The sequence below is a fragment of the Dermacentor silvarum genome, chromosome 3 (assembly GCF_013339745.2).
Source record: "Dermacentor silvarum isolate Dsil-2018 chromosome 3, BIME_Dsil_1.4, whole genome shotgun sequence".
NCBI lineage: Eukaryota > Metazoa > Arthropoda > Arachnida > Ixodida > Ixodidae > Dermacentor > Dermacentor silvarum.
Window position 1 is genome coordinate 227372989 of NC_051156.1, and position 26545 is coordinate 227399533.

A 26545-nucleotide genomic window follows, 5' to 3' on the forward strand; every position below is an offset into this window, starting at 1 on the left:
TGGCTTTCAAGATAGGGTCCGCGCGGCCGTGCATACCCACAGTCTAAAAACAGTTGCACCCATTGGGGTGCATTTTTGCCACACAACAATAATCGTCATCTGTCTTGCTTGCGTTTCCTATCTTGAGAACTCTACACTTGCTACTTTCCTGTCGAGAACGCTGTGTCACGCTGATAACGCTCTTGTCGTTCGTAACCTAGAAGTGCCGGGTGCACAGCGTTAAAGAAAGGAAAGTCACGCAAGTCAGATGACGATTATTGTTCTGTGGCAAAATACGCCCCAAAGGGTCAACTGTTTTACAGTGCAGCAGCCGCCAGTGTAGAACGTCTCTCCCTCCGCTCCCCCAGAGCCTTGCGCGCAACGGGAGACAGCGCACTTCCTCCCTGCTTTCCTCCCTTGCGTGCGCGGGATTGAGCCGCCATCGTCGGCTCGCCCTTGCACGCTTTCACTCGCATATACAGAATACGGCACCTGGCAACGATTTTATCACCCATGGACTTTATATGGAACATCACGGCGACACGAACTGTAAAAATACGCCTGGAGTGTCCATTTAATTGCTGTCGCAATGAAAACATATTGGAATATTTTTACGTTATACTAGCCCAGGGTTGATGCGGCCCTCTGGGTATGCGGTGATGTATGGTGACCTAGAAATTGTTACAGCCTCGATTGGACCGCTTTATTTGAGAAGATTTTCCACTATCATGAACGTGGGCATGGGAATATATAGTTCGATCGTAGGGCCATTGATGTTTTTGGCTACAGGAAAGTGTGCGCCATGCCACCGCTCTACCCACTCTTCCATATTCTAGTATGCTATAGCCACAAAGTGCATTTCTACTATGAGCTTTGTGTTAGTTTATTCTGTGTTTCATTATGGTTTCGAAGTGCGCTACCATATTTCATTATTTCACCAAAATTCAGATTGGCCTGCTCCAAACTGCTTCAAAATGAAATGTTATCTGCTCCAAAATGACAGTCTGCTCCAAAAATTGCTCCAAAAATTGCTCGAAAATGACTTTGGGCAGTCCCAACCCTGCGTTGTCATCATAAGTATGAAAATTGGCAAGGTTTTGCGGTATTCTTTTTTTGTCCTGACAGCTGCTCCTGGAATCTTCTTTCACCTGATGTTGTATTATTTACATCTGTTGATGCTTTCTTGCGCGCTTTGAGTGAAGCACTGTGTAAATACCCTTCTATAAACTTTGTATTTCGAATGAAATCCCCTCTGCTGTTATTCCTTATTGGCGATGCAGGCACTGAATAAATAAATAAGTAAATAACTAAAAAATAAAGGTTCCCGAGGCCACACAAAAGATAACAGAAAGAAAGGTGGTTCTGCTTTAGAATTGGGTGCATCAAATGAGCCACACACTATCCAAAGACAGGGTGGAAACATGTTGGTGTTAATGTGATGGTTTTTGCTCCCATGAAGTTGTTTAGGCTGTGCTCTTAAGTACTCTGATATCCAGGGGCTGTGACAAGAAGCACCACAATCATTTCTTTCCCTGCAAGGAAGGTGTGGTTTAGCCATACATTTTCATTTGGGGCTGACCCATTACATGAGCACATTAATAAACCACTTGTCAGTGCTGGTCATCTTGCTGCTCGTTGTGTGTGCTGTGGATATTATATAGTGCTTTCTAGTGTGAAAGAGCTGGCCTGAAACAATGAGATGGGAACTTATTGAAGCCTTATAGATCACCACAATAGGTGACATGATAGTTACCCGCCGGGGTGGCTCAGTCGGCTAAGGCATTGCACTGCTGAGCACGAGGTCGCGGGATTGAATCCCGGCCGTGGCGGCCGCATGTTGATGGAGCTGAAATGCTAAAAACGCCCGTATGCTTGCGTTGTAGGGCACGTTAACCCTTTGAAGGTCGTATTATTTTGAAAAAAACTTTCCCAGACGGTCAAATTACTTTATTGCGGATATTAAATGTACAAAATGTATAAAGTCGGGAATAAATAGTGAAAAAAAATTAGAAACAGTATTTTGATGTCGGCATCACTCAGAACTCCAAATGTTCAATAATATTTCAGAGTGTGGTATTCCTTGAAACACGGTTCTACGCACAGCGCCTTATCGCAGTCTGCACACCAAAAACGCCGACAGTCAAGATAGAAATCAACTTCCGCCGCCCCTGCAAGAGAGTGCTGACAGAGAGAAAACTCACGTTTGGCGCGCTTCCGTTGCGATCATGCGGCGCAACCGAAAGCGCGTTGCCGCAGAGAGTGAGAATACCTCGTGAGCGACGGTGATAAACAAGCTAAGAGCAGCGCCAATAAAGGTAGAAATCGACTTCCACCGCCCCTTCAAGGGAGTGCCGACAAAGAGAAAAATCACGTTTCGCGCGCCTATGTTGCGATCACGCGGCGAAACCAAAATCGCAAAAGGGGTGCTGCGCAGTCTGCGCGACGCACGCGCTGAAACTAGAAATCAGTTCTGTTTATCTCCGCAAGAAGGTAGCACAAATGTCAAACACTTCTTGTAAGTCCTAAAAGGTGGCAGCACCTCCCGGTGAGCATGCATCGTCATTATGGCGCGAAATTTCAAACGGAGGATCGACCGTCGGCAAAGACCTTGCGGGACAGAAAACCGCCGCCGTACAGATACGGCAAAAACCTTCAAAGGGTTAAAGAACCCCAGGTGGTCAAAATTAATCTGGAGCCCTCCACTACTGTGTGCCTCATAATCAGAGCTGGTTTTGGCACGTAAAACCCCAGAAAGAAGAAGAAGAAAGTGACATAATAGTTGCTCACCAGTCTGTCAAAAAATATAATTTGACCCTTTCCAAGTGCTGTGATGTGGCTACACTCGTATGATCTCACTGATGGTTTTTTCTATTTTATATTGCACTAGACATAAGTTGGCACTGTGCATTAGGTTTGACTTGTAAGTAGCAGTCGTCACTGCACTTTCAACAGTGTCTTTCCTACAATATGCCAAACCAACAATCCATTGTTTTCAAAATGGAATGCTTGCTTATCACTTCCTGGCCTGTTTACTGCCATGAGCAAGCCATGGCACCCCATTTTTAAGTGCTACATTCAGTTTCCATTCTGCTCTGAAGGTTCAATGTGGCTATTATAGGCTTGCACAAATATAAATATTTTTGTTCGAAGTCGAACTGAATAGTAATTAGTGTATAATAATTTCGAAGCGAATAGTTCCAATAGTTGTGGAATTTGCATAAAAACTTTACGCAAGTGCCAGATGGTGACAAATCTAAAAAAAAAGTTGGTTCTGGCTGATAAAGAAACAGGTTCATCTCTGAAGTCAGTTTTTTGTGCAAGTATCATTATTCAAATATTTTCATGCAAAAATGCATGTTCAACTCCAGCAGCACAGAAGATTGTTTACAGGCTCTTGCCCACTGTTGTGCTTCAGTCTACTTAAAACTTTGTGAGGTCACCGGAGCTTTTCACGTTCACCTGTCAAGCATCGTTGTGATGCTGTGAAGTACGACCTTGACTGCAGCGATGTTGGTTAGTTGTTTATGCTGTTTTGTGCAAATTCAACTTGAGGCTTTTCATTCACTTGCGAGCTTAACCTGTAATGTTCAGTAAGCACACATACAAACTTGATAAGCACGCTTGCTGCTTTTGCTGTCCCGAGTCTTGCCTGCGCACATGATTTCAGGCCTGATCATTGATGTGTGGCAAAATACCTGTGACGGTTTGCCATCCACTGCCGCGCCTGCCTTGGCGGTTAGGCCTAACCAGCGTTGTTTTGCTGGGTGTCAGCCACCAAAGTTACTTTTTAGTGCTGCATTGAAAATTTGAGAAATTTAGTGTTTTTACAAAGATTTGTGTTTTGTATGCACTTAGTCCCTCTGAATTAGGTGCGATTTTGATTTTTGTTTTCTGTCTGTGGTGTTGTAACTTACAAGTGCAAAAGAATGTATATTCGTTCCTTTCGAATACTTTGAAAAATTCTAATAATGAAATATAATCCAAAGCAAAGTTAAATAGCATAATATTCTATTGAATATTCAGAAATATTGAATAATCGCACAAGCCTAGGCTGTGACCACCAGTACCATTTCAGTGGGGGTGTTAAACATCTCATTAGAGTATATGAAGGCAGTACAAACGTAGGCTTAAGTAGCACAGATGCTGAGTCTTCTATAATATCTTTGTTTCAGTGCTATCTTCACTCTATGAACATCATTCACAGAGATCTGAACTCGCACAACTGCCTTGTCAAGGAGGTGAGTCGAATACAGGGTCCTTTCATATTTTTGATGTAGGCTATGGTTTTCAAAGTATATATATATATATATATATATAGTATACAGTGTTTCAGTTAAGTTGGGCCAAACTTTAAAAATATGCAAATGCTTCGGAGCTCCACAAAACTAAAGTAATGCTGTTTGCCCTCGCTTGGAGATACTCAGATTAATTTTTGCATTCTGCATAATTGGATAGTAAGGATGGGCGAATATTCGGTGTTGTTGAATATTCGATCTAATAATTCTATATTCGTCATTCGCTTCGATTCAAATTCAGGTATTCGATATTTTTGAATTATTCGGCGCTCCCTTATAGGCAGCCAGAAGCCACGGATGGCCGGTACACATCTCGGAGGCTATGCTTCATGTCATAGCTGCCATACACCAACCATAAATCTCGAAGGCTATACGTTTTTGCATTAAAGAGCCGGAAATGTGCGACGCAGAAGAGAATACTTCCGACACAGCTTTCTGTTGCCCAATACGTGCTACATAAAAGTGTTTTTCCGAGCGGGAAAAATGACCGTGAATACAAGCAAAAGTACCTCGAGCAGCCAGTTACGCGGCAATTTTGCATGTACTTGTAGGCTTCTTTCACGCTCGGAAAAACACTTTCATCTAACTCGTATTGAGCGACAGAAAGCTGTATCGGGAGTTTCTCATGTTGCTCTACAATTTTCTCATTGACACTTCTCATCTAATTGTAATAATATTGAAGTTGATTAATTAAGACTATCTAATTAGGCAGAATGCAAAAGATTATCTGAGTATCTCCAAGCGACGGCAAACAGCATTACCTTGATTCTGTCCAGCTTTATAGCATTTACATATTTTTAAAGTTTATATTGTGTTCAGTGACTGTCACGAATTTGGCAAACTAGAGATGGACAGGGACAAGTCACACGTGTAAGACAAACATTTATAATTGAAAAAACAAACAGCAAAGATGGTAAGTTTAAAATATTTACATTGAGTCCACTGGCGTTGCCACGTCGCCTCGTCGTCACTACTTCCAACATGAAATCTGTTGGCCCGCCGATGCGTCGGGGATTCGATGTTGCCGTCTCCGCCATCCGGTGCACAGTTATCTGGTCACAAGGTCAGGATGTAGGGGCGACTGAGGCGCCTGAATCGCTCGGCCAACTTCGCTAGCCTGCGGGTCATAGCCGTAGGGACTTTCAGAAACGGCGCCGTCAGCCTGTAGCTGAGGGCTCCAGTGCCACCCACTCAGCTCGCGCATCACAGCCGCTGCAGCTGAACCACACCTCCACTCGATGGCCACCGTCTCCACAAGCCATCCATCACGTCCGGCCTCCAGCTCCTCCTGCTTGTCGTCCCAGAGCATAGCTGGGCTGCTTTCTTCTGCTACGTGTCCTTTTGCGGCATTGGCAACGTAGCTCCACGTGTATTTTTTTCGCTTATTTGTTCATATATACTGTTCTTTTTGTTTGCCCACTTCCCTATTTTCTCGCATCTTCTTCCTCTTATCTCTTCCTCTGCCACCTCGTGTTTTCGTGCTCCTTTTCCCAATTATTGTCTTTTTCTTCTTTCTCCTGTTTCTTTACGTGCTCATCACAGTGACAGACGTGCAGAAACTTCAATTTAAAAAATATTCATATCGAATGAAATGAATGTGAAAACATGCATCAAGTTGGAGCCTTCTGCTGCAAGCATTGTTTGTACCGCACAATTTCGGCACGCTAAGACCCAAGCCTCTCTTTTTCATGTCATAATCACAACTGTTGCTCACATGTGTAAGTGTAAGGTGCATGTCGTAGGGTGTTCTGTGAAACCCAGTTATAATGGACTTGGTACAGCGAATTATGCCCCATGGTGAATCAGTGAAACTGTATAAACTTTGTTAAAGTAATACAGTCGAATCTCGTTAATTCGAACACGCTTAATTCGAACTTCCGGTTTATTAGAACTGACGCTGTGGTCCTGTCAAAGTTATGTGTATTCCTATGGGTGAAAACGCCCGGTAATTCGAACGCGAAAGCATTTGCGATGGTTAATTCGAACATACGGCGCACCGACAATGCTCTCAGCAGCAGGCCAAATCACGCGGCGGCACCTCCGACCGGCATTGCTCCGACACCGCCATAGAGCAAAATTTAAGGAGAGACCCCCTCAACGTCGCGCGGCGAAAAAGAAAAAAAAAAATAACGCGGCGGAAATTTCACTCTCAACTGGCAAGGTCGCCGTTTCACCGTCGCGCCAAAACATACGTGTACGTACTGACGTCTCCGCCAACGCAGTGGCGGAGGCCCAGTTTGACCAACTTCCCGATAAAGGCGGAAAACGAAACTTCAGGGAGCGGGCTAAGCTGGCGCCAGGCCGGCAGGAGCGGCGGCGGGCGTGCACGGAGACAGTCGAAGGTGGGGGAGCTACCGAAGCCACTGCCACCGAAGCAACAGCGTTGCCAAGGCCAAATCCGCTTCTCTGCTGCCCTCCTCCCTCACATTCGAGGTTCTCCGCGCGTGCCTGTCGCCGTGCTGACAGCTCCCTGAAGTTTAGTTTTCTGCCGTTATCGGGAAGCGAGCGTTGGCCGGAGTGGGCAATTTCGTTGCCCTTGCTCGCGATGTGTTTGTGCACTGCATTTCACGACTCGCACCATTCTTACATCGTGCATGAGTATTTCAAAAATAAGGCCTTCTTTTAATTCGAACTTCTTTTAATTTGAACAAATGTTCGGGCCCCTCGAATTATCGAGAATATTCGAATTATCGAGATGCGGCTGTAGTACTGTATTTGCACGAATATAATGCGAAGCTTGCAATTAAAGACTTTCTACCCCGAGATGTACGCGAGCGTTATATGCAAGCTATGCAAGTCTGCTAGAGCCACCCTTCAACGCATGTTGTGGGGGTGTAAAATATATCAACATAAAATGGCAGTCTCCCCGGAAAATCTACGGGCGTGGTGGTCGGCTGCGCTGCTCAGCTCAGAACTCCAAGACCAACTTTGCGCCATCCGGTGAGCCATGGAGGCCGTGCGGGAGCAACAGCTCCCAGTGACCATCTAGGCGACCCCAGGCCCGGGACTCCCAATCGCCAGATTCCAAATAGTTATCTCACTCACTCGCTTTTTTCAGAGTTTCCAGCCTCAGAACGCTGCTCACGTTATATTCGTGGTCGCTTTATTTACGTGCAAGTACGGTATATCATGATTGTATTGATCCAGATACCAGTAGCATTGCAATGTGTATGACTGTTTGAAGAAGACTGGCACTTACTGGCCTTCTGCCTGGCAACATCTGCATACATGTAATTCTAAGTGCTCCATGCACCTTAAGGGAATTCACTTGCACTCCAATGACATTTGTTGAAATTTCGTATATTCAGTGGCACACCATTGAGGCACTGACACCACAAAGGCAAAAAAAACAAACAAAACAGTGCAGCTTATCTCAGTTGCTCTACCTTTGCGACTTGGGAGTTGCCACGTCGCTGCATATGGCGAGTTGCTCAATGCCACACCACATAAGCTGCATGCTCTACTATCAGTGTCAGTGCAACTAACCTGAAGAAATAAACGTAAGAGCATGGCTGCCATGACATGTTTCTGGCTCCTGTAATCTTTTCTGGTGCATGCAGTTCGTAAAAGCATAGCCTTTAAAATTCAAGGAAGGTGTCGATGGGGCGTGGATTGATGATGACGATGGTGATTAGCGTGTCGCAACACCTGTTGCTTAGCTAAGAAAGTGACTGCCAGTGTGAGCCAGGAGTTGGCCTTGGCGGCTCGCAGTTCAAATTATCCATGACAGACCCAATTTTAGTGCGAATTAACAAGCTTTTTAATACTTAGAGTTGTTTGGAGCTTAGCTGGACTGTGCCAATTAGTTTTAATTGTCCAAAATTTCAAATTAATGTGGTGTGAATTAACAAGCTTTTACTGTATTAATTAGTTTCTTGTGCATCCTGCAGTTCATATTTAGCAGGCTTAGCTCTCCTGTAACAAGCAGTGCTTTGCAGGCTGAAGCTGGCAAGCTATGGCACCCTCATTTCTGTTGGTCAGTTCTCTATAGTAAATATTCCTGGAAACGGTAGTATTTTAATCAAAGGAAATGGGATTCATTGTCAACAAAGAAAAGGGGGTTGCTGGTAGTTCTACGACATCAATAATACAGTTGTTCCAGCGATTTTACTGTTCACTTTGTCCACTATGTTGAAGTAAGAATTCTTTTCTTGTCATAATTTTCTCTGCTGCAATATTTATGTACGTGTCCTTCCTGCTATGTTCTCACTTGAAGTTGGCTGTATATTTTTAAAGAATTTGTGGTTGCATTTTGAAAGAATTTGGAAATGTTAATTATTAATTTTCTGTTCTTTACCATGGTAGTGCCACCAATCCTACTATTTATCACTGGAAGTCCACAGTTCCTCTTATTTGCTGTTCCTGTGTGTGGTAAATCAGATACCATGTACGTTTAAGCATTTACAGAGTTCACACAGTCAATCTGAGTGTCACTGTTCAGTACTTCACGAAATCTTTTTTCTGCAGTTTGGGCAATTGATCCTATGTCTTGCTGTAAGATTGTGTTTAGCATTGTTATTTTCTGTGGCATGCAAGAAAAGCAAAAATAGGGGAGTGGTCGGTGAGACTTGCATCCTTACACCAAAAAAATGCATCGTCATTGTTGCACAAGATATGGTCAATGGTCATAGCAAAAAGCAGACACTTCACTGGCACTTAAAAGGCACTTGTAAAGTAGTGCACATAGTAGTGCATGATGGAGGCAAAATGCATAGCGCATCAGAAACAGGACACAAGAAGAACACAGACAGCACACACGTTTGGTCCTAACTTTCAACAACAAGCTTTTATTGCAGGATCACAGCATACATATATACCACTCTTTTGCCTGCAATAGAACCTGTGCTCCGACCATCCTGATAGCACATCTCATTACAGAATGGGAAGTAAGTGAAAAAAAAAATTATAATAATCATGCCATACGCATTAATTCCACCTCTTTTCCTGATAATGAAATGGGCGGTTTGCTGATACGAGACCCACTGAAGGTGGCGATGTGATATGCCTCAATAATGAGCCTGGTCATCTTGTTTAGGCTTTTTCCTAGAATCGCGGCATCTTCAATGATGGGCCGGCAGGGGCAATTCTTGCAGTGCTGTGCAAGAAAACCATCGGCCTGCTCTTTTTTCACATTGCTATTATGCTCACTTAGCCTATCATCGCCCGGTCTGGCCGATGTAGCAGGCTCCTCAAGATGTAGGTATCTGGTAGACGACACTCCTTATACACTCTACAGGCTTTTTCTGGTGATTCTTTTCGCAAGTCGTCTTCTTTGTACCTCCTGGCGTGGTCTTCTTACATTTCTTCTTACATTCAAGGTCTGAGACATGCTGTATCATACCTTGAATTGAAATTTTTACAGTTTGTCTGCAACTGTTGCCGTGTCTAGTACATAGTAGTGTTTTTGTTGAAGAGACCCTAAACGAAGCATGCTTTCTGACGGCACCCTTCCCTTCTCCCGTGATCATCCCATGTATGCAAGCTGCCAGAGCGAAGAGTGGCCATTATTCCCCCATTTCGTCGGGGTGTTGGCTTTACGCATTCTTTGTCTGGTCTTTCCACCATACTCTCTCCCCTCTGGGCTGTTGCACGTGAGTACAAAAGTAAGTGCTGCAGCTTCTGCAATGCTTTCTCGGGGGGCTAACGCGTAATTACAGCCTTCCAGAGGGCATTGTATCAATGGCCAGGGAGTTCTAGGGGGCATTGTGACGACTAGAGAGCTCCAGAGGGTATTGCGGCAACGGCCACAAAGTTCGCATTGGAATGGGCTCACAGGTGTCTCTCCTGCATCCCCAACATGTGCATTATACACATTCTCAACCACCCCCTGACATGGCGTGCAAGACAGCAGCAGCAGCAGTGCAAAAGTCAAGAGAAGAGGCAAAGAAAGCTTCACTTTAATAAGACTAATGTACGGCTCACCGGTCCACTCTTAGCTGCGGAACTGGCTATGTGTCGTTTTGATTAACTGTTGCGCTGGTACGACCGCAGATAGCATTTGGCTATCTGGCTTTCATATAGCAGCTGGCTTTCAGTGGCATGCACTATCATCATAAGTTCGAGTGAGTACACTATAGCGGGAAACTATAGCACAGCCGTTCATGTGTGGGACTGCATGATACCCAAGTTGGGGGTGCGATTATTACGAAGGGGGCACAAATCCTGATTTAAAAAAATAAAATTGGGGTGAAATTATTATGCTAGTGCATCTATTGTGCAAGTAAATACCATAAGTAGAATATAAAGATGAGCTAGTTGGTAAGCAATCATTACGTAAAAACAATGTGAGAAACAGGACAAGAGAGAAAGGACACCGCAGCACTGCATCTGTCCGCTTTCTTGTCCAGTTTCTCACATTTTTACATGATGTCATCTACATGTTATGGAACACTGGCTTTCTTTTGTGAATAGGTTTAAGCGAGAGGTGCAGTGACTCTGATAACGAATAACATGCATAGCCTTCCTCTTGACTGAAGGTTACTTGTCCAACTCCTTTATTGGAGTAGGTTTGCCTAGCTAGCAACTTTGAGCTGTCCTGGGAAACTCGGGAGCTTCCATATGATGGGGCCAGCGCGTGCATTACAAGATTGTACCTTTTATTCTCCACTAGTGTAACATGCAGCCACACTGCTGCCACCAACACACCCCGATATGCACATCAAGGTTGCATGTTTGCTGCAGGATCATACGGTTGTAGTGGCTGACTTTGGGCTGGCTCGTGTCATGAGCGACCCCAGTGTGGCGGGGATCGGCCGCAGGAGCAGCACTGGTGCCAAGCGTACCTCAGGCGGTGGTGTTGGAGCAGGCAGCAAGCGGCTCGAGCGCAAGAAACGCTACACTGTAGTGGGTAACCCATATTGGATGGCGCCCGAGATGATGACCGGGAAACTGTACGACGAGAAGGTGGACCTTTTCTCCTTTGGTATCGTCCTCTGTGAGGTGAGCTGCATCTCGTGCCATTCCTGTGGAATGGTGGCTTGCAGAATGGTGCTTTGCAGCTTCATATTACAGTCAGTTGGATGACAATTTTTCCCTTTCAGAAATAGCTTTTGTACTGTGCTGGCAAACACCAGTGCCTAAGGAAGCAATGTGTAGGCATTGGCTGACCTGCAGTCGCAATATGCACTTGGAAGCTTGTGTGACTATATGACCACGGCCGCTAGATAAAAAAAAAGAAAGTGCAGCCTGCCGCGTGTCTCGAAAATGGCATAGAAAAAGCATGAGGACCGCGCTAGGAACGCCATCACCTATGGAAACCGACGCGTCCCACCCCCCGCAAATAGCGCCGTTCGGGCCAGCCAAGCGGCCGCGAATTCAGCTACGGCTGTGACGCTCGCTCCCATTGCAGCCCGCCTGACGTGACAGACCGTACCTTTTTCTTTTATTCAGCGGCCGTGATATGACTTATACAGTCGACGACCAATTTTTTGGACGCCCGATTTTTTGGACACGCCAGATAATTCGGGTGTCTTGACAGCACCACCACGTATCCCATAGAGCCAGTGTATAAGGATGTCTGAAATTTTGGATGTTGAAACTCTTCACCGTCCGATCTTCCGGACTTTTTGCCATGACCGCATGGCTGAAATGGCATTAATCGAAACCACCGCCACTGCCATTTTTATTATCTCGCAGCGTCAAACCAGTGCTCTCGCACGCCGATCCACTGGCAGCCGTGGCCATGGCAGCAATGCTAGGCCTAGCTGCTTCAATGTTCGCTGCCGAGCTTCCTTCTAGGGCTGTATTCTGAAAGGTTCCACTTCGGCGATATTTCGCTTTTCGCTTTCAGGCGCGCGCTGATTGGTTGGTTGAGCAAAATTGAATGACGTCGGGCTCAACCAGCCAATCAGCTCATCCAATTTTGCTAAAACAGCCAATCAGCGTGCGCCTGAAATCGAAAGCGAAATATCGCCGAAGTGGAACGTTTCAGAATACGTCCTCTGTTCGGTGCCATGTTTTTCATTGAAAGAATTCGCCGCTGTCGTCAATGGAACCAATTCCGCCTTTGTCATCCTCTCGGACAGCTTCGGTGTGCAGAAAGTACGGCAAGGGTAAAACGTTGAATAATGCCAGTTCCCAAAAGTCAGCTTCACCCCAATGCAGCAGTGATAGGCAGTCAAGCATATCAAATGTATTGTGGTGAAGCATATCGAGAATGGAAAGGGGCCACTGTCACGGGATACAGTATATATTCTTTAATTATACATGCGTGCGCCCTCTATCTCCTGTCACAGTACGAGCACCGATATGCCTAATAAGTGTACTGGCAGGCCTTCAGAGCTATTTCAGATGTGCCTGTGGTGATCTCAGCCCTTGGGAACAGTAAAAAGCATGCATTCATTTTTTTGGACTACCCAATTCTTCTGATGTTCTCGCAGCACCGAGGGAGTCCGAAAAATCTGACGTTGACTGTAATTACGTGAAGCTGTATTGGTCCCCTGGATACTGTCTAGCAGTAAAATAAATACTTATGGGAACAGAAATCCGAAACCTCCCTCTCTGTCACTTTCACTAAAGTCAATATTGAGGGCATTTTATTGTGACATTTTTGGAGGCAAGCACAATTGGGCCCTTTTTTTTTTATGTAAGAAGTGTACAAAGCTGCAAGCATATCTGCCAAGTCTGCGGAATTATCCTTAAGATGTATGGATTATGACTACTTTGTATAGCTGAGGAAAATATCTGCCAGAAATTCTCGCATGCTGATTCTGATTCTCGCATGCTACGATTGCCATTAATCCAGCCACAAACAAAGTAAGCCACGCAATGTAGTTGAATGTAATTCACATGTTATTGTGAAGTTGTAATGCTACTATAGCACCGTAATTTCTGTTGGATTGCTAAGCAAATTTTACAAGGTGCCGCAAAAGTTTTTGCACTCAAATAAAAACCCATAAATATAGTTGTGATGCACTGTAACAAAATCACAATTTTGTTAACAATAATAATTTTGTGCAAGCAAAGCCTTTGAGTCACTTCGTAAATACATTGATGGTGGTACGAATGTAGTCAACGTCTAATTAACTTCATGCTTTTCTAATGCCCGACGAAAAGTAGCTAAATTGCAGTGAGGAGTAGAGCTGACTGTGTTTTTTAACACAGACGAGATTGAAAAGTCAAGCAGGCTTAGATCCAGGCAGTTTGGGGGCCATTCTGAAGTGGAAATGAAATTGGGGAAGTTCTTTGTGCACCATTATTGCACCACCTTCGTCTTGTGAGACGGAGCGGAATTCTGCTGATACGCCCACTGACGGTTTCCAAAGTGGGATTCATCCCAAGGCAAGGGCTCTTTCAGGACATCTGCCCGATAAATTACACTGTTCATTTTGGCTCCCTGTTTCAAGAAAACCAGCTGCATCTTTCCATCAGAAGTGATTGCCCCAAAAACTATCGCTGATGGTGGGTAAGAAACTCTAGCTAATCCTTCCAATGACGTTGGGGATTTTTCGACGCTTCCTATCAATATGCCCTGTCGTTCAATGGCTTAAACACTGCCTCGTCTGTGTAGAGAATGCTGTGTTGGCATGCCGTGCTGCCAGAGTGTTAGAGCAGTTGCTTGCATCCTATGACCTTGGTTTCTTTTTCATGTGCTCTGAGTCTATGAGCTTTCTGAACCTTGTACTTGTGCATCTTTGCTTTCACAATTCTTTAGCTGGAAGATTCAGAAATTCCTCTGGTTTGGGCGATTTGGGTTTATTACAACTGATTTCTGGAATGTGCAGAAACTTTTCCCACACCCTGTAGTATGCCACGCGGCCACTACTGAATTGGTTGTGGCCCTTGCCAAATGTGGCCATGTGTATATGGATCCTAATTAATATATAGCCTCACATATCTTCAGTGTTGCACCCCACACAGCGCGCACATTGGTGACATAGGAGGCCAGGCCTAGTACGTCATTTCTCCACAACATCTCTATGTAAATGGCAGTGCTGGCATTGATGAGGACCATCATGATGACCTTTATCTTTTCTTACCTGCTTTACCATTTGTGATAGTAGTGCACAGGAAAAGTTTACCTGTCATAAATGTTTCTGTTCGTCACTCTCTTTCTTTGTTTTTTCTTGATTCATGATCACCATTATTTCAAGCTTGAAATCTAGCAGGGATATGCCAAGCTGAAGTTCATCTCTGAATTAACAATTCTTTGTTCTCCTATGGTATTGTTAACAGTAGCACTATAATGTCCTCGTCTTTTGCTGCATTTTTCGGCTTTCAGTGTATAACCAATTTGCAGTTGAGGAATGCAAGCAGCTAATCCATCCTGATGTCTAATTAATCTGGCCTGATTTAGTATCCATTTACCAAGTCTTTCGTTGCCTACAGGCCACTCAAGTGGCTGTCTTAGTGAGTCTCCCTTGGCTACAAATATATCAGCACAATAAGACAATGCTTTTACAGGTGCCCAAGAATGGTGTTCCACAAGGCACGAAATTTGAATGTTTGCTCTTAGCAAGATGGGCTGTGTCCGATGCTGTGCTTTGATTTTGTCCCTTTGCCTTGTACAGTGATAGAGAAAAGTGGTGAAAGGCAACTATTGCTTTTTCAGATCATTGGCAGGGTGCAGGCTGACCCTGACTACTTGCCCCGAAGCAATGACTTTGGCCTTAACACTGTTGTGTTCAAAGAGAAGTTTTGTGCAAGCTGTCCGGAGCCTTTCTACCGCATTGCCTTCTTGTGCTGCGACGTTGATCCAGAAAAAAGGTGCGTATTCTCAACCAGTAGAACTAGTAGTTGGGCGAGTTGATGATCTTTTTTTTTCAACGATAAGTTGAGCACAATGCAAACGACCAAACACACGAAGAAACACTGAAGGCGCTTTAGTCTGGGATAGTAGGATAGACTCGGGATACTGCTCGTCCTGTCTCTCTTCGTATGTGTGGTCGCTTGCTTCGTAATAAATTTGTAAATAAAGCAACACTTAGTTCATTTAGTCAGGTGAAGTACTCCTTGAATACTCCATTTTTGTATATATGGCAGAGAAACCTTGGTTACTAGCAGAGAAAATGAAAAGGAAACCTTTCCTAATAAAATTTTTCTCAGCTGTCCTTTCAGAGTACAGCTGAGAAAAATGAGTTGCCTTTAAGATGCCGTCACGAACACACACGGTTAGAATTCTTGCTTCCTTGAAATAACTCACAATATGAACAGGCTTCCAGTGAAATTGATGAAACATTCACTTTATTAACAAATGCTCATGCTATGCTTCCTTGCATGATTGGTTCTGGCTGGTCAACAGCTCGCACATTGTTTAAGTGTGGGTCAAAATCAATATTTGTTTCCTGCAGTAGGCGCATACCATAGAACAGCAATGACGTCCAACATTGTTGGTGTTGAAAACATTTTGCCTGCAAAAAATGTGCACAAAGACAACAGAGTTTCAGTGGCGACTCTCCCGACACAAGTGTCATCAAGCTGAAGAACACACATTAGGACAGCTTCAAGTGGCTGGTCGTCAGACTTTCAGCCAACTAAGTTTAGCTGAACAGGAAATAGGGTCATATAGAGCTAGTTTGAAGAAATTGGGAATAAATTGGTGGGGTGTTGGAGGGTTGGTTGGTGGTTTAGGATTATAAATTATCAAAGTCGGGAAATGCATTTGAAGTTAAAATCGACTATTTCATAAATACTTTGCTGCAAGAAGTACTTCAATGCATACAGCAGAAGTGGAGTTATTGGCAGTCAAAGGTCGCCTATGATACCCTTCGTAGTGCTCCCATTCCTTCAATACCTTGCACTGTGAAGACTATGGTGGAGCAGGGTGTGCCCACAATGCTCTGCCTACTGAATGCTACTGTGGTGTGCAGTTCAAATTTGATTTTGTATGTTCAAGTAGACACCACTATATCTGATTTTGGCGCCTACGACGTGCCAAACGCAGTTGTCCTCAGTGATCTGCAGTGTGCTCTGCTAGTGGACTCATTGCGGCACCCCACGGCGTCCGTGGTATCTTTGCTACAAAGCAGACCGCAGCTACATGCAACGGTAGTGCGTATTGCAGCATTCGCTTTGTGCACGACAGGGATTGAGTGCGCCCACGCGCTCATATGCTCCAGTCTGGCCGTGCTAAATGGTGCAGACTGGCTTTTTCTGGCACCAGCTTGACTGATGGATAGTAGCCACATCCAACTTGCACATTTTGAAGCGCTATCAATAGCTCAATACGAAGTGAAGCCTGCCAAGGCGTCTAGTCGGGAGTGAGCGTGCGCTAGCAAGCGTGCGTGTCATCTGATCTTAAGTTTTGCGTGGTTCGAGGCTAGTTGAGTATTCAAAGATAATTGGAATTATGGAGACCCGATGGCTACGGCACCAATAAGCAGTCTGGTCAAACTTTAGTTCCTAGTTCCTACGTGGGCGGCCACGGCCGAGCGTGGGCAGATGACAGCCTGCTTTTTTCAGAATTACGTAAGTGTTATAGAAATTTGAAAGCAGATTTTTGCTTACTTCAGCCTGTTTACTAACTCTTTTCCTACCCTGGGGAAAATCGGTGTTTTTTGTAGGTTATGCAAATTTTTTTTTTTCTGAAGGAATTGCTGCACTCAATATTTTTTGTGATAACATAAATGAAAAGCAGAATGAATTCACTTTTCATGCATAAAAGTTTTATTAACGAGATGCATGTCATAAAGAATATATAAATTGACAAAATCAAGATTGTGGGATAAAATTGAACAAAGTTTGTAAAGATACGCTTGGTATCTACTAAGAAAAAAATGTAACACAAATTATCAAATATACAAAATGTATCACCATCTGATAGGCACTATCTCTGAAAAAATCTAAATTTTTAATTTAACAGGTATTCTACTACAAAAATTTACCATCAAGCACTACAGTTTGGCGTAACGGGCTGTAGCTGTCGACGTACCGAACTGGTTTGACGAAAAGTCATAGTCTGACGAAAAGGCACATCCTCGGACTCGCTGCTGCTCGATCCATAGATAAAATCAGCCGCAGACGCAGTGGAATCACGAGATCTGCTATCTTTAGAAGTGTGCGCGCCGCTTTTGGAGGCGGCCATTTTTGCTTTCTTCTTTGATGATCGCGAAGCTTCGGAGAGTGTTAAAAAATTACTGGCTGGCGGGAAAAAACGCAAATTGCTTGGAAAACAAAAATATAGTTCTCCTCCTTTCACGTCTGATGGTGCAGTGTGTCCGTAAGCATACCTGCCAACTCTTCCGAATTTTCCGTAAAATGTACGAATTTGGACACGTCTTACGATTTTACGAATGTCGGCTCAATTTTTACGGAAAAGTGGTTATATTCGCGAAATAGTTTTTAAAATTTTTAATAAATTCACACCGTTGCTGGTGGGTAGGGGCGCAGAGATGGAGGTATGCGCCGTAATCTTTATTGTCTGCAGAGTAAGGAGATTTTCAATCTGTGACGTTGCCTTCGTCATCGGATTGTTGGAGTACCTGACGACGGCTGGAAGTCACTGGTTGTCGTTACTCTCAACATAGAGGTCCACCTGTACGTAAGTGGCGCCCCCAGAGACGACGGCGATTTCGGGTCGATGCGGCAGGCACAGTTTCGGCAGTGTTGCCAACCGTAGGGTAATTACCCTACTTGTAGGGTATTATCGAAATTTTTCGGGCAGCGTAGGGTAGTAGGGCGGTAATGCGATTTTCTTACCAGGCGTAGGGTAATTTCCACTTCTTGCAAAAACGCCCGTGTGCTTGCGTTGTAGTGCACGTTAAATAACCACAGGTGCTTAAAATTAATCGGAGCCATCCATTACGGCGTGCCTCATAATCAGAACTGGTTTTGGCACGCAAAAACCACAGAATGAACTCCTTGCTCGTCAACTCTCAGCGAAAAATGAACATTGACGAGTGATTTTAAAAACTATAGCCGATCGACACGACAACTCCGACGGTGCTATTCTCGACACAGATCTGAAAACTAAATCTTTCTTTGAATAAATAGGAGCTGTTTTAATTCCCATCTCACCAGCATAGAGCAGAGCCGAAAAATCAGACTTCACATATCTCTGTGCTACCATTGTTGTTTTTTCTTCGGAAAGATCAAGACGGGCGCTGAACTTGCAACTGCATTTTATTGTGTTGTTCTTCACCTCATCCCTGGTTTGCTTGCGCTGTCTTTTACATCATCAAACCGAACCACCTCGCCCACCTTTCAATTATTTTCCTATATACAGTTTACGAGCCGTTAGAAACGGAGCGGTCTGCGACGGCACCGCGCGGATCGCCGATCCTGTGGTATTGCTTTGCTTACTTTGTTTTTCTACGTTTTGTTTTTGTTATGGCATTTTCCTATATGCAACACAATAGCCTACACCGGACTAGCAAGCCACACCAGAATATTTTGCTCAATAAAGACTTTAATCTCTTTCTCTCGCTCCATTCCACTCTGGGAGACGATGTGCGCTAAGGCGCGTACGCTCGCTTTTGATATGCGCTTTTTTTTGCTAATTATTTCGATGACAGTCGTTATCGACTTTAGCGCCACCGCACATCTATCACGTCGAATTGTGAAGTATAGTCTGGAAATTATTATTATTGCACTGTGCTATTTCAGGCGTAGGGTAAAATGTAGGGTAATAAAAAGATTTTGTAGGGTAAAGTAGGGTAATTTTGACTTTGACGTAGGGTATTTCCCGAAAAATGGTTGGCAACACTGAGTTTCGGTATGGGAGGCTGTGGCTAGTCGTCTTGCCTGTCACCTTCGCTAGGCTTTTTTCGCGACGCTAGGCTTTTTTCGCGAGTACAGTAAAAGCTCGTTAATTCGGACACGTCCTTTGGTCCCGGCAGGCGTTTGCATTATTTAATGCAATGAAACTCTCGTTAATTCGGACGTATTTGGCCGCACATCGGTTAATTCGGACAATTCTTGGTGCTCGGCGAGCGCGGAGCGCCGCAAATGTGCGACGCAAACGAGCTATAACTAGAGTGTACTCTACCATAACGGCATTAGCGTCCACCGAAACGAAGCGACGGAGTTCAAATCGTACGGGAATGACAGCAACGCCAGGACGCTTCGTGCCTATTTGAGCCTTAAAGCTTTCATTCTTGCGTTTGCCGGCGCGCATAGCACTGCATTGGCCGCGTGCCTTCAAAACTGCGTAGTCGCCATCCGTGATCGCGTTGATAGCGGCCGCGGTTTCATCCGCAGCGGTTGCGGTAAAAAGTAGTTTCGTTTTCACTAGTACACTCTAGTTTTCACTCAGTGACCGTGCCGTCAGGGAATGGAATACGAACTCCTTGAAAAGACAAAAAAAAAAAAAGAAAGAAAGAAAAGAAATTTGAGCCATTCCACGCCGCCGCGCGTTGTTTTCCATCCTTCTCCGCATCGCCAGCCTCGCGCGCCTCTGTCCCGTTGCCCTTCCGCCCCTCCGAACACGAATGGTCCGCGCCCATAGCTCTAAGCCACGCCACCCTCCGAAACATGAATGGACCGCGCCAAAACAACGTTAGCGTCCACCGAAACGAAGCGACGGAGAGTACTGGAATGACAACAACGACGGAAGGCTTCGTGCCTATTTGTTCCTATTCGTGCCTAGCTTGCGTTTACCGCCGCACATAGCACCGCGTTGGCCGCGTGCCTTCATGACTGCGTAGTTACCAACCATGATCGTCTTGATAGCTGCCGCGATTCCGTCCGCTGCGGTTGTGGCAAACAGTAGTTTCGTTTTGACTCGGTACGCACGTCGGCCGCGTGCCTTCATAACTCGGTAGTCGCCATGCATGATCGCGTCGATATGGACAGCGGTTTCGTCCGCAGTTGCAGCAAACGGTAGTTTCGGTTTGACTATGCGTGCGTCGGCCGCGCGCCTTCAGAACCGCAAGGTCGCCGTGCATGATCACGTTGACAGCGGTTGCGGTAAGCAATAGTTTCGTTTTTACTCAGTGTAAAGCTGTCGAGGATGAAGAGAGAGAGATTGCGATTGTGAAGAGGAAGAGGCGCACCGTCTACATCGCGATGGGCGGCGACCCGGCGACATTGGCGAAAAAATAAACGGGATGTGCGCGCGCTAGTGAAAAGCCCGTCTCAGATGAAGACGCGCGCCGCGGCCGCAATGTGAAGGAAGTCGCGAAACCTTCGCCGCTGCGAGCTCTAATCAGTCGCGAGATGACGAGAATTGCAGCTTCCGCATTGCGTTTATGCAAAATGGAAACAGAATTTGCTGATTCATACTGCAAATAAGAGCGTGTTGACGTAGTAAGCATTTGTTTATTGTTTTCTTGATACCCTCGATAATTCGACATTCGGTTAATTCGGACATTTGTTTCGGTCCCGTGAAATCCGAATTAACGAAATTTTACTGTATGACCTGTTTTGTGGGCCTCGCTTTTTTTTGTGCGACGTGCTACTGCATCGGGCGCAGTGCGACTCCGGCACTCCGGTGTTTTGTAGCCGTAGAGGCTGCGAAGTGTGATGGCGTGCTCGAAGCCTCGTCAGTACTAGATACTATCAGTACTTCCAAGTGTGTTTGAAGTCGTACTCCTCGGCAGAATTCCCGTGCACGCCCCCCCCCCCCCCCCCCCCCCCAGTCGCGAGTTTACGAATTTGAAAGTCTTGAGGTTGGCAGGTATGCCGTAAGTGGTGCGGAAGGTCTCGAAACAGCGGGCTAACGATGCCCAATGGGCGCGGTACGGAAAGAGTTAAACTGCATCAATAAATATACACAGTAACAGTAGGAAGAAGTGCAGTGATCCAAACACCCTTCTTGATTGATGTCAGCTATTGGCCAATAGCAGCCATGTGTGGGAATATGCTATATATGACCAAATACAGCGTCTGAAAAAAAGTGAGGAGAAGGCTTCTGTTAAAAAGAGAGTGTTTGAGGAAAAGGTAACTTAGCGCTCCGCTTGCAAGCTCCACGTACCGCGCACGACTGCAAAATTCGGCTGAGATGTTCACAGCAGCATATGCTATCCACGGACTGCGCTGCCTTCCCTGTTGCAGGTGGCGTGAAGTGAATGTCATGTTTCGCTTTGGTGGCATTGTAAGCATCGTATTCCGGCATTGCCCATCAGCTTGATTTTGTTTCTGTTTCCCGTCACCGTCTTAAACGACTAATCAACAGGAAAATGATGCGTGTTGGGTCGCTCGAGACCCACCAGCTCGATGCACATTTGCATCTCATGCCACAACGATTTGTGCTGAGTAGGCGTGTCAAAACTTCCCGACAAAGTGCCCCACTCGAAAAAACTGCTGACCCAGGCCGAATTTGAGGAGCACAAATGTAAGCTTGCCGAAGCCCCAAAACGACAACGCACGTCTCGGGCCTCTCGGGCGTCACCAGCTTGGCCTCCCTCAGCATCTCGTGCTGCAACGATTCGTGCATCACTTCACAGATGTCAACTACAGTTTAGTTTGCCGAATTTTTTAGTGACTACGAATTGTACATTTTCTCAGTTAGTACCTTCTTTCGTGCATTTTTTCGAAGTTCTACTGCATTTTTTTACTGAGCCTGCATTTGTTACCACCTACTTTCTTAAAGAGTTTTCTGTCGAAGTATCTTCCTTCACAAGAAAGTGGTGGACATTGTGGAGATGGGTTTGCACAACGCTTACCCTACGAGCGACGGTCAGGAAAGGGCACGACGCTCCTCCACTCCGCAACGCACGAAGGCGCTACGGCAGGGTTCATCGACTCTCCGACACGGCGCAGAGAAGGCTCCGGAGTCAGATCGCCAACAAACACTGGTTTCACCCAAGATACAGCACAGTGCGACAGTCACGGCGCTTATGGGCCAAGGCTCACCGCAAGACCGATTGAGTATGCGTGCCCGCTGCGCTAGGGCTAACCGGGTAGCGGTCCGCCAAGCGTGAGAACGAGGAGTCGCGAGAACAAAGGTCTCATGTAACCACCTCATTGCGGGCCTGTGAGCATCTGCCGCGGCGAGGAAGCGCTCAGCGGACGAGAGCTCGGGTGGAGAGGCTGCCCGGGGGCCGCCGCTCGGGAGGCCAATCAAGGCGTGTCCCGGTGACGTGTTCTCACGGGGCAAGTCCAATCCCGGGGGGGAGAAGCACGGTTTCGTGTGACGCCATGATAGCGTAGGCCAACTACCCTTTACGAGACACACCGGTGGCGTAGGCAAGAGCGCGACCCGCAGTTTGACGTCGGACTGCGAGACCACGACTCCCAGCTCCTACAATTCCAATTTCTAGCTGAGGTTTTGTGTATACTGTTTAGGTATAACTGGCATCTGCCAGAAGTTTGGCCTATTGTTGAAGACTAGTATTGCCATAGCAAGTATAGTTTGTCGACATCGCTCATCTTATTAGTGGTCATGCGCATACGTACTTATCAATATGTCGCCAGGCATGTGTAGTGGTAATAGTCAAGTGTTAGTGTCGTCTACATAATTATTTTGTTATCTAAGTACTTATTATCACCTCTTGTATTACTCCTTTACTGTCAGTTAATCTTGTCCTTTTATCCGAACAGTACTTGGCAGTTTCATTGGGCTCTGTTTATAAGAGCCCATATCATGACTCCACAAACAGAAAGAGCACGTGAAAATATTTCTTTGTGTTCTTTGATATGCAGGCCACCATTTGAGCTGCTTCAGAAATGGCTGGAAGGAATATCTCTGCACCTTATAGTGGACAGCCCCCTTCCCAAAGAACTAATGAGGGACATAATTAACTACCAGGGTGCAGTTGTGACCAGCACAGACTCGACACCCGAGTCCATGACACCGCCTGAGTGCCGACGGTCTCCCCTGAGAACCATCAGTGAGCAGGCATTGGATTCGCCACGGTCATCACTGGAGCTGGACTAAATTGCTGCACTCTGGTACTTCACCCCAGTGTTTCATCATAGTGCTCACTTTAGCTCTGTACATCATAAGTGTTTGTGGAACTGAACTATAGATATGTTGTGTGCTTTGCCCGTGCAAAAATGTCTGTTTTCTGAGATAGTGGAAGGCTGACCATGGGCGTCAGTTAATTGAATGATGTGCCCTTCTATGTTTCTTTTTTTTAACTGTTGCCTCATGTTTTTGATGAGTTTGTGCAGGATGCGTATATTCAGTTAGGATGTATTTGTTGTCTTCATTCTTAGCTTGGTTATCCTTTGCATCACAGTGATGCATGGCAATTAAGCAAGAATGTATGAGGCAAGTGTTGTCCATGCATGTTTCAAATGACAACCAAACATAAAACTAGACTTATTCAGTTTGACAAATGGACACCTTCTTAAACACAGCTGTCATAGATTTACCAATGTTATGACTTCCCGCTGCCCAACCAGTGCTGCAGTGCCATTTTTAACTGGATGAGTTGGTACAAGTTCACAGAAACGGGAAAACACAAAACCACAACGGACAGAGAGAGAAGTTACAAGTTCTGAACACCGAATCCCTGTACTTCTCTTGTGCCTTTGCAGTGCTTTTTTTTTTTTTTTTTAAAGCAGTACTGTCAGATACCAGCATAAAAGAATTCGTTGAAGTTGCTCCTACAACATAGCTTTGAGCGCCAGACAGCTAATGCATGAAATTTCTACTTCACCAAACATTTTATGGGGTTGACACTAAATTTTATATTCTTTCGAAAACTGTACAACCAAAGATCATTTGTCTTAGTGTTGTTGCCATTATGGTAATTCACAATGCAAAATGGAAGAAAATGCCTACGTGTAGCAGTTGCTATTGTGAGGAACACTTTGATAGTGGTGATGTCATTTGTTGCAGTAACCAAAAACAAATTATGGTAATAAGCAAGCATTTATGGAATCATGCAAGATCATTGAAATGGTGAAATGCTGTCACATAGAGAAGTTACTGCATTGTGGGTAACTTCAAATAAGAATCTGTCAAGATTGTTAGTCGCACTGTTAAGTATGGCACTGAGTGAAATGCACGTGGTCATACATGCACGAAGGTGGGAGCCTGTGGTTTCTTTCACTTGTGTGTGCTTTCCACTTGTGCCATACTTAACCTTAACACTGTGTGAAGGCCAAGAATGGCAAAGCAAGCTTCTTTGGGACAGGTGAGCTGGAGTAAAAAATGATTGCTCTTTTTCATCAAACATTCTACCAGAAAAGCTGAACTGTGCAAGAACAATGCAAAAAGGCACCTGCAATGACATTTCTCAATAGAGCCAGTATGCTAGCCACATGGTGCTTGCTTGGTCCAATTGCTAATAGTATTTTTCGTTGTGCACAGTGGCAGTGTAATCATAAAATGGATCGCTTACAGGACATGAGGAGGTGAAACAGCCAGCCTGAAATATCTTGCCATTTACCAGTAGGTTTGATATGTAGTTTTTAGTAACTTTTCGTGTAGACTGATTTCACACTTCCTCCTTGCCCTTTGAAATTCCTTTAGCAAGGCCCACCTGCTGTGATAGTTCATTGTCATCTTGTTGCTGCCTTTAAAGTGTCTTAACATGTACCGATAGCTTCTCTAGCGAAGTCATCTTATTCACCATAGGCAATCTTTCATCTCCTCTGTGTTGTGGCTGAACCAAATTAGACTACTTGTAATTATAGCACTATATAGCTTAATTTCGCTGGAAAACCCACACTAAAAATGCAAAAAATTTTCCAGTAAAGTCGGGGTTCAGGTTGTATGCGAATTTCACCTCGAGGTGCGACTTCACGGCAAATACGTGACATGGCCAGGCACCTTGGGCTTGCACTTATAACTTGTGTCAAAAAATGTTAACGTTTTAAGCTTTGTGAGCCTCTTGGTTTAAAATAGCACAGCAATGAACCTTTTTTGTAATGACCAGGATGTGCCGTGCATATAAGTCATCAGTTATTTTCATATATTACAGAAATAGCACTTTGTATGTGGCTTTCCCAGCAATATTGAGAACATTTAATGAAAAGCAGCTACTTGAAAACAAGCCTTTCCTTTTCTTTTTTTTTTAATGCATTAGAAACTGCATTTTGTGCTGATCACATGTTATTATAAACGAATTTTAATGTTGAAAGGGATATGTTCCTTCAGAAAGTACAATTGTTGCAGGAAAGTTATTAAAAAAAAAAAAGTGGTCCAGTACTTAAAAGGCATACAGTGGAATCTCGTTGATACGATCTTCAGGGGAACCGGAGTGTATCATCAGAAAGTCGTATCATTGAATGTATTATCGATTGAAATCGTATTATCGAGAAAAGAAAATAAATTTTGTCATCACGAAATACGTATTACGCAGAATCTTATCATCGAGGTTCCACTGTATTTCATTGGTTTTTATTATATATGAATTTTGATGTTGAAAGGGGTATCTGCAACTTCATTCAGAGGTTAGAATTGTTGTAGGAAACTTGGTAAAAAAAAAAGTGGTCCATTACTTAAAAAGAAATAACTTATTGAATGCACTGCAGGGCCCATGGTCGCCATCTGTGTGCGCAAGAGTCGCAACCGCTGGTATTTCAATGCCATGCCACAGATTACCTTTGTTGTTCAGCAGAAATGAATAACTTGATCATGTCTTCCCAGTTTACAGCCATATTTGGCATATGGTTGAATATCCACCTATTGAACACCCAAATTAATTGTATAGATATTAGTTATGTTTTGTGGTAAGTCAAAAATAATGTATTGAATTTCATTGTGTTTAAGCACCATGTGGTGCTACTTGAAACCATCTGTAGTACTGCCACATCATGCGCTTTACGGCAAGTTTTCTTAGATTGTATTTTATTGTGTCTCATTTAATATTAGCCTGTGAAGAAACATTCTGCAGCAGTCCATTTATTTGGTACTCTCTGTTTGTTTTTAGTTAGAGAAATGGCTATATAAATAAAAAAGGAATTTTTTTAAGTACTATTAGAAATTTACACTTCACAAATAGCATATTTGCTGTATTAGGCCAGCTCTTGAGTTCTCATGTGTGTGAACCACCAGATACAAATACAGAAAAACAAATGAGGCAATTTGAGTGCATCTTTCAACGTATATAGATGGGCTTTTCTGTCACGGTCAAATAAATATTCAGCAAGTTTAAATGCCTTCCATACTAAGTGTACTTGGGAGACATCTCTTATATTTTACAACTATGTGTAAAACGCCAATAGGTGATTTCATTGTAGTTTTCCGTGTGCACTGTTTACATTCATTTCATTTGGGACCACTGTTCTTCTCCGTGCATTCCACATTTTTACAGCTGTTGGTAAACAACATTATACATAACGCTAGAGGTGTATTTGATGCACTCACACTGTTTTTATACATGCCTGTTCATGCACTTTTTTTTGTGTGTGTGTGCTTTGTGTATGGTGTATGGATGAAATTCTTGACCCCATGTGCTTGGCTAGCTGGTATAGAATTGTGCGTTGGAGGCTCAAGCTTT

The 26545-nt window shown here is 44.5% G+C and overlaps 1 protein-coding gene across 5 annotated transcripts in view; it reads left to right on the forward strand.

Annotated features, from left to right (window-relative positions):
• LOC119446827 (LIM domain kinase 1-like) overlaps positions 1-23737 on the forward strand; it is a 72023-nt gene extending 48286 nt beyond the window's left edge. For 4 of the 5 annotated variants that reach the window (XM_037711390.2, XM_049664443.1, XM_049664444.1 and 1 more), the window contains exons 9-12: positions 4152-4217; positions 10956-11213; positions 14824-14978; positions 22794-23737. In XM_037711390.2, coding sequence (XP_037567318.1) covers positions 4152-4217; positions 10956-11213; positions 14824-14978; positions 22794-23028 — 714 coding nt within the window. In that variant the 3' untranslated portion in view covers positions 23029-23737. The remainder of the gene's footprint in view (positions 1-4151; positions 4218-10955; positions 11214-14823; positions 14979-22793) is intronic. The other variant, XM_049664446.1, reaches the window with a different exon arrangement.
• The last annotated feature ends 2808 nt before the right edge of the window (positions 23738-26545 follow it).